Raw genomic sequence first — 10,477 nt, forward strand, 5'->3', positions numbered from 1 at the left:
AGTGCCATTTAAAATAAAACAGATATTGAGAAAGACAATGATAACAGTGTCTTATATTATAGTTATATATATATATTACAGTATTACTAGTATATAGTATATATAAAAGTTAAGTGTATTTTCTAGTTATGTTGCAAAACTTTGTAGGGCAGTGCAAATGATATCAAATAAATTATGTTTATATACAATATATAGTATATATATATACATATATACTCTATATATTCTATAAAAAATATATATAACATATAATTTATATAAATTGATACAAAATTTTTCAATTTTTATCAAAATAAGAACATAACGATCTCTCTCTCTCTCTCTCTCTCTCTCTCTCTCTCTCTTTCTGTCATCAAAATCATAATAGACTATCAATTTTATAGATCATAGAGTCAATTGTCGTGTAAGTTAATGGACACCAAAAATCAAATGACATTATTATTATAGTATAGTATATTATCTTTATAGACATTTTTATAAGATTATAGTTATTATATATTTTATCTACCGGTGCTCTCTCTCTCTCTCTCTCTCTCTCTCTCTCTCTCTCTCTCTTTCTGTCATCATTGCATTTTGCAACCACAATAATTGTACATAAACTTCAAATTTCAATCTACAATATATATATGTATGTATAAATAAAAATGATATAATAGTTGATTTTATGCCATTATTTTGTGTTATATATATAAAGCATAGCATAACAACAACAACAAAAACTATTATATAATATACCGTTTAGATAACATTCAATATATAAGATAAGATATATTTACCACTAATATTAAAATAAATTGTTTGACCAAACATTTACACTCAACTTAACATAAAATATATAATAATACAATAATAATATAGTGTTGAATATATATATATATATACAGTAGTACTTTATATTCTAACTATTGATAAATATTATTATTATTAATAATACTGTAATATATTGTATAAATATAACAATACTGTAAGTGAATGATGAAAGTGTCCATAAAAAAAATAAATATTGAAAAAACATTATATTAATACCCACTCCATAATAATATAAAGATAACTTTTTTTGGTTGTTTGTTGTGTGTGTGTGTGTGTGTGTTTGATGTAGTATTATATTAAAAAAGCACCGTTAGATTTTTTTTCTGGGTGCACATTAGTAGCCTATTAATAATAGCTCAGTCTATGGTAATGATTAATTCAGTTTAAATGTATATATGATTTTCAGTCTATCTTTAGTGATTAAGTTATACAACAATACCACAAACAACAAAAAAACAACAACAAAATTGGTATTAAAGTTATCAATATATATATATATATATATACACAGTATATAGTGTTTATGTGAAATATAAATTATTAAGATATCTATTAACGGGAAATCAGTTTTTTTTCTTTTTATGGCCAACACATTGACTAACTGTGCGCTACACACACACACACACACACACACACACACACACACACACACACACACACACACTCATACAAACACATACGCTAACGATATTGAATACCAACCCATTATATATCACACGTATATATTATATATTAATACAATAAAATGTTTACACACACACACACATAAAACACAAATGTTTTGATAGCTTATTGTTAAGGGGTTTTGTGGTACGATATCTTAATAGTAATATTATAGTACTTATGGTACATCACATACATACACACACACACACTTACATACAAAAAAAGCCATTCCCTGCCATTACTTAATGTAGAGCACTGTAGGGTATATACAGTATCAACATAACAGAGAGCTCGTCATATATTTTTATATATCAATATATATTTATATGAAAAGAGGTTATGAATAATATATGAGTGATCGACAATTAGGGTGTTATCTATTATATTATATAAATACAGTATATATATAATGTATATATTGTATAGAAAGCATTAGTGATTTAATACTAACGATGCCATCGATTATTGAATAGACACATGTACTGTATTATTATATACAATTTATAGTCAATTATGTTATACAGTATTTATATATATTAGTATACAGTATATATATATACAGTATATATATATATATATACAGTATATATATACTGTATATTGTAATATAATGTATATAACTTTATATCAATTATTAATAAGCAAATCATTTATTGTTGTTAAGGGTTTTTTTGTCGACAAATAAAAATTAATAGTTTGCTAATACTTGACATTAATTTTATTAGCTAAGCAATAAACAATAAATATATATATATATTATGCGCTATTAAAATAATAATATAAATTAATAATTTACTTTATATATAGTATTTTATATATTATATGTACATATTTTTTAATATAAAGTGCTATTTATTTAATATTTAATACAAATATATATTGCTATTTTTACTAATATATACATGTATATATATATATATATATTATATATATATTAATAATGGTTTTGTACATTATATAAATATTCAGTACAAGTAATGTTTATTTAGCTTTTCACATGTCAAATATAATTTAGACAAAAATTAAATGCTAATTTTGCAATATATTTCACAGTAATAATAATAATAATAATAATAACTTTATGTAAATATAGCTTAAGGTCAAATAATTTATTGTCACTCTTTTACAGCAAAAATTTTTCAATTTATTATATTTATAATAGTAAATACAATGTGTAAGTACTGTATGTAAATGTATTAAACAAATAAAAGTAACAATTTTGTCTATTATTTAAATTAGTTCCTAATTTTTCCCCAATAAATAGTATTAAAATAATAATAATAATTATGAAAGATATAACTATATTTGATAATTATAATTTTTTAATAATTATTTTACAAAAATATCTAAATGTAATTTTTCTACTGAATCCATATAATGTAGATTTTAATAGAAACTAAAATCAATGTTTTTTATATTAACACAATATAACATTTTTATGTACTTAAATTACCTATACTGTAGTTATAAAAAAATATATTTTTAAAAATAAAAATTGTTTCAAAATGAAAATTTAGTTTAAATTGTATTTGCACTATATTTTAGCTAAAAAAACTTATTAACTTCAATCAATAGCACATTTTATATGACAATAGTTTATAATAATAATAATATCCATCAATTGATTTACAATTGAAGGTCAGTAAAAAAAGTGTAATTTTTATTTTAATAATATATTAATATATATATATATTGTTGAATATTATTTATTAGTAGACAAATATTGAACAAATAAAATAATATTATAACAACTGTTTAAACAATTATTTGGTGTGAAAAATATAAACAAATATTTTATAACAAAATTCCTAGAAATAAGAAATAAATGTCAATAAATTTATTTTAATATATATTTAAATACTTTTACTAATAATACTGTTATTATTATATTTTGTATATCAATAGCTAATTTGGAATTTCCACTAAAATCTTTAACTACTATTATAATTATTATTTGTAAAAATATTAAATAAAAATTATATTTAATATAGTATAGTATTTCCATAATTATAATAATACTAGAAATATATAAATGCATTGATTGTAACTGTACTGTAATTACTGTACTATATATACAGTTATATTACAATTATACATAAATGTAATTTACTATTGACATCGTAATAATAATAGTAATTATTATTTTTATATTAATACTGTATTATAATAATAGGATTACACAAAATTTATTCAAAAATATTATGTCTGAATCTATAATATTATATATATATATATATATTTCTCAATATTTAAACAGATTTATTGTATTTTATTTATTTATGAATAATTAATTAAAAAAAATAACTATTATAAATTTAATTAAATAAAATTCCTGGAAATATGACATTTATATAGAACTTTATATATATATAAAAACAATTATTTGAAGACTAATAAATTCATTCATTCATGAAATAAATCAAAAAATATTTATTCATAATATATAATACTATATTAAAAAATACAGGTATATATTATATAGTATAATAATATCAATAGTAAATGATAAATATAAAGATTTATATAATTTCAACAATTTCTTGGTATTTGTTTAATATATATAATATATATATAATATTTAATTTGCATTACATAAATAGCTATCATATATCCAGTGAAAAACTATAAGTATTATAAAATTTATTTTCTAATACAATATGAGAAATTATTATACAATATATAATTTTTATGAAAAATTATATATTACACAATGTAACTAAACTATTAATTATAATAGTTTCATAATTTATTGCTCAATTACATATTATTAAATTAATAATATATATATATATTATTTGCATATTATTTATAATAATTTATAGATATGTAGTATATATTTATTTAGTATTTATCTATTTGCTTAATGGTTGAATAAATATGTTATTGTTAATCAATGTTAGAATAATGTTAGGAAAAAAATCAATTTATTAATTATAGTTTTTTTTTTGATGTTATAATTATTAGTCATTTATAACAACAACACAGATATATAATTAATCTAAATAAAAATTTTGTGAATAAAAAAAATCAATTCACAAATAGACAAAAAAATCTATTGTAAAATTGCAGTCAACATAGACATCACATTTGAACAAAAATTATAACACAAAAAAATAATAATTATTTTATTTATTTAATTCTCTCTCTCTCTCTATTATCACTTATGATAACAATAGTGAAAATATGTATTCATAAGAGAAATGCATTTTATTTTTATATAGAAAAAAGTGTTGATATAATTAAAGTGCAAAACATAATTAAAAAAATAAAATTTTTTATGAATAATTTTCAGTCAACATTATTATATTAATAACTAAAATAAAAATAATCTAATAACTTATAGTTATTAATAAAAATAAAAATTAAGTCTATTATTTTTAAAAATAATTGAATAAAATATAATTATTTATTTTGGTTATACATTAATTAAAAATATGTATATAATTATATTATTAATACATAGTTTATTGTTTAATGTAAATATTAGCAAATATTAATAAATGTTTATAAATTATAATAATGTTTATATAACTATCAGACTTATCGTTTCCTGTCAATAGTTATTTCAAATAAAAAATAATAATTTTAAAAAAAAATATTATAATCTTTGCTAATTTATTGCTAATGAAATATTTGTTTGTTGATATTTTTTAGTTACAATTGAATACATAATATGGGAATAAATATGTTTTTCAACAAACATTAAAATAAATCTAAAAAATAAAAAAATAATTTAAAAAATATCTGATATATATATATTATAAAATAAAAGTAAATAATTATAATTAATTTTTTTCATACAATGAGATAATTTATATTAATCTTTTTTTTGGATTTATCATTTTTTATAATCATAGTTTAAATTAGTTTCAAATTGTTTTATAATAAACAGTATTTACTGTATTTATTTATTTTTAATCATTATTAATTGCATAGACTATCATCTAATTTATTGTGATATATGTTAGCCTGAAATGTCTATTAAAATATCACATTAAATATATAATCATATTATATAATACATTACGTGATTGGCCTTCAATTATAATTTAAATTAATTATTATTGTTAATCAAAACAATATATATTTTATTTCTTAACTAATAATTAAATAGTAAATAGAGTTAATATTTCAATATATATATATATATATTTATTATTTTTATACAAAATTCAACTTTAATTATATGTTAAATAAATCACATATACATATTAAAATTTATATCCTGTTTATAAAAATAATAGTAATCATTGATTAAATAAAAATAAAAGAAAAAAGTTAAACTAAAAACAAATTTGTTTTTCAAATAAGGATTTATATATCACTTAGTATTTTATTTATATATAACTTTCTGATATAATAAAACACACTGAAAAAAATATATTTATATATTAGAAATCATTGACATGTTTATCACATACATATCAAAAACAATATATGTTTAAATCAAAATATAAAAATATATTATGTATTATACATTAAATTATATACAAAACATTCAAAAACAACAACAAATTGTAAATAAAGTAAAGTATAATTTAAAGTTTAAATTATATAAATTAAATTTAAAACAAAATTTAAAACAAATTTCATATGCTTTAAAAGATATTTATTTATTTATTTTTTAAAAAATAGACAGAAAAAATTGTTGACAATGTTTAATTAAAACCATACATTAATATTTTATATAAAATATACAGTATATATATATATATTATATATACATTTACAATGAAGTTTAAAATGCTGGTACATTATTATTAGTATTTTGCTTTAAACAAATTTGTTATCTAAATATAATAGTTATTATAAACACACAATTATTTTTTGAAACAAACATTAATTAAAAAGGTTTGCTCAAAAACATTGAATGTTTTTAGTTTAAAAATAAATATTATAATTATATATATATTGATATACAGTATATATATAAATATATAGATTTCTATGTTATTTTAGTAGTATATTTTAGATTATATCTATAAATTAAAGTAATATTTTTAAAAGGGTTATTATATCATCGCATGTTTATTATTTTTTGCTTAAAAATTATTTAGGGAAATGTGTTTGACATGAAACTGATGGCTACATACTATACGTGCACATAAACACACACTTATATATATACAGTATATATACAGTATATATATATATATTTGTATGTATGTGTGTCTGTGTGTGTGTAATACATAATACAAAAAAATATTGAATAGTATTAAAATTGTTAAAAATATTACTAATAATTACTTTACAAAATTTTTATTTCTCTCTTTCTTTGATGTGTGTATGTCATATATATATATTTAATTTTTAAATCATATAATTGTTAAATTTAATTTTAAAATGTTAATCTATTATTTTGTATGAAATTAAACTAAATATAATTAAATAATATATTTATATATAAGTTATAAAGTATTTATTTAAAAATTTCATCATTAAATTTTTCAAATAATTTAATAAATTTTTATTTTAATATATATAATAATAATAAATACATTACAGTGTAGTATTTATGAATATATATATATATATATCAAACATAATATTAAATTTAGTTAACATTTCACTAATGTTAGGCATATTAAGATAATAAAAGGAAATGAGTTTTAATATTAAATTCATTATATTATTATTATTTAGTTAGTTTTAATACTGTATATTAAAGCTCATAACACAAAAATTATTTAATATCCTGTTATTGTGTTATTATAATATTTAATATATATATATATCTCTCACTATTAAACAATGTGTACATAAAGTACAATATTATACAGTATATAGACTTTACTGTATATAAAAATTAAAACAGTGTAATCCCTAATGTAAAGTTACTAATAAAAGTTTCACTAATAAAAAAATCTCTATTAAGACAATATTTATGAAAATGTATTTTTTTTTGTTAAAAAAAATATTATTTATATGAATTACATATAATAAATAAAAAGGTTATTAAAATAAATAATAATAATAATGTAACTGATATTTTTATCATTTGTTATAATAAAAAAAACACAATAAAATGATTGATTATGAATTAAATTAAATAATAATTAATTACAATTAAAACAAAACTGAAAAAAATTTAATTAATTAATAAACTATTTTTTTAAGTATTTTGTGAAAAAATAAACTTTTATTTTAATTATAAATGATATATTTAAATTATACATAATTATATATAATATACTGTATATATTATAAATATATAATATATTTCCCAGAATATTCTGTAATTTGAGTGGCAATCAATTAGACGACAACAACAACAACACAAACATAATATAATGACTATTATAATAATTACTCTTATTATTTATACAGTATTTATAAATATACAGTTAGTTTTCACTAACAATTTGTGTGTAATCAATAGTAGGCACTCGTATAACAAAAATATATAAGTCTATATTATTAGCACACTATCCTATCCTATTTATCTACCTGTCCATCAGTTATCAATTCATTAAAACTGAGACTATGGAAAATTTTTAGTAATAATTTTCAAACAAACAAAAAAAATTTAATTAATATACAGAAAACAATTTTTTTCAAAAATTATATATTAATATATAGTATTGTATATATATATATTAGTTATAAGATATTATAGCTTAGATTTATATAACAATAAATCTGTTTATGTGTGTGTATGTGTGGGTGTGGGTGGGTGTAAGTGGGTGAGTATGTGAATATTTAAAATGTTTATTATAATACAGTAATATATATATATATTATTTATATATACAGTATATAAACTAAATGAGTGTATGTTTATAATGAATGAAAAATGTTGTATATTTATTGCTAATAAACATGAAAAATAAATACACAATAATATATAAAAACCAATTTTCACTTTTACACACAAAATTGTATATAAATTGCTAGTTTTTATCTTAATAGTAATACTAGTAGTAGAAGTAGTAGTACTATAATACCCATATATTTATTTTGTTTTATTATTATAATAATTATATTACTGTATATTAAATACTATTTGTTATAGGGTTGTTATCAACAATAATATAGAGAAAAATACCAAATCTAGTTATTATGATAATTACTAAACATTTAATGTGTTATATAATTTCTTTATATATTATAACTTAAAAATAACTAAACACTTGCGATATCATATTAATTGCTTACTAAGTAATATAAATGTTAATTTTTTTGTTGGTTGTAAATAATTCAAATTGTCGTCTAAAATATATATATATATATATATATATATATATATATATAATTTATATACAGTTTATATAAGACAGTGTTTTTTTATAGTAACACACTATATATTGTAATATTTAACGTTAAATTTGTAATTTATAGTTATTTGATATAAATAGATTTAAATGTATATAGTAGTTACGACATAAGGGTGACGGAAGGGGAAAGCACAGTGCTTTCCCCCATATAACAGTATGACGGAGAATAGGTGACGGAGATCACGTGACTCCACCTAACCTAACCTAAGTGTACTACACCAATGACGTCACTACTACCTCTACCCAATCTGACCACCTACCCGAACTGACCACCTACCCGATCTGACCACCTACCCGAACCGACAACCTACCCGAACTGACCATCTTACCCGAACTGACCATCTTACCCGAACTGACCAACTACCCATAGTAACCACCTACCCGAACTGACCACCTACCCGAACTGACCACATACCCAAACTGACCACATACGCGAACTGAGCAACTACCCAACAACTACCCGAACTGACCAACTATCGAACTGACCAACTACCCGAACTGACCAACTACCCGAACTGACCAACTACCCGAACTGACCAACTAACCGAACTGACCAACTACCCGAACCTAACCCAACCTAACCTAACAGACCACCTACCTAAACTGACCAACTTACCGAACTGGTCAACCTTCCGATGTATTAGCGGAGAGGGGATAGCGGAAATCATGTGACCTAACATGAGTGTAGATGTAAACAAAATAAATATAAATACATTTATTTTTAAAATAATATTTATAATTTATTTACATTTTATTTATTTACAAAAGCGTTCATTAAATATTTTCTCTCTAAAATTTTTATCTAATACATATGATATATTTTCTTCAATTAGTTTACACTTATATTCATGAATACGTCTGTTAAAAACTATCCAATGCCAGTTAGATATACGAGCCTGTCTTGAAGCATATGACCAAACATACATAGTCTTTATCTGTATTTTGTCATCAAATCTAACTTTCTTCATATTTATTTGTTTATTAAGTAATCAAAGTATTTAAACATAAACTCTTCATATAATTCATTCAATGCTTTTCTAGTATAAACACCAGTCAATATCATTTTCCCTTTTCTAGTGAGAGTTATATGTCTTTTATTACCACAATTGATCCTCAAATGTGGAAATATTTCCAACTCATAATTACTGCTCCAATTAAATTGATTCATCAGTTTCTCTACATTCAAGTCGTTTTTCAGGTTATGTGACGCAGCAATGTTAGTCACACGTAAGTTATGTAATTTGATATCATATCCGAGTTTTTGTATTATGCGAGCAGTCTTTCGTAATGCTATTCGACCATCATTTTTTGATTTTGCACCCACACATACTAGTTTACCAGAGTCGTATATCATAACCGTGGCATTAGGGTTACGATACCGTTTAATTACTCTCACAAATGGGTAATTGTGATATACACAATTACAACAGTTGTTACACAATTTTCTTAAATCAATAAAACCAATCATATCAAAGAGATCAGCAGTCATCGAAACATTAGTTATCACAGGCATATTGATAATGCAAATTGTATTACTATAATAAATGTTGATGTAGTTATAAACTCATAAACTATTGCATCAACTATTACAAAAACAGTTGAAACAAGTTGTTTAACAACTATTGCTTCAATTATTGCAACATCTGTTGCAATAAGTAGTTTAACTACTATTGCAACAACAAATAGTGTATTACACTATCGTAAATCCTGTTTACTCTATAAAATAT

At 20.1% G+C, this 10,477-nt stretch overlaps 1 protein-coding gene across 1 annotated transcript; it reads right to left on the reverse strand.

Annotated features, from left to right (window-relative positions):
- Positions 1-9,720: 9,720 nt before the first annotated feature.
- Positions 9,721-10,263, reverse strand: LOC128961088 (TATA box-binding protein-like 2). Its single transcript, XM_054307296.1, has one exon. It carries the CDS (start codon positions 10,261-10,263, stop codon positions 9,721-9,723), a length of 543 nt encoding a protein of 180 aa, XP_054163271.1.
- Between the last annotated feature and the right edge of the window lie 214 nt (positions 10,264-10,477).

The sequence above is a fragment of the Oppia nitens genome, unplaced genomic scaffold (genome assembly GCF_028296485.1).
Source record: "Oppia nitens isolate AA-2021 unplaced genomic scaffold, nextdenovo-longstitch-racon4-pilon3 scaffold5_pilon_pilon_pilon, whole genome shotgun sequence".
NCBI classification, from domain to species: Eukaryota; Metazoa; Arthropoda; class Arachnida; order Sarcoptiformes; family Oppiidae; genus Oppia; species Oppia nitens.

What these genes read in the sequence shown, in the direction of transcription:
- LOC128961088 (XM_054307296.1), bottom strand. Translation starts at nt 10,263, where the DNA reads ATGCCTGTGATAACTAATGTTTCGATGACTGCTGATCTCTTTGATATG.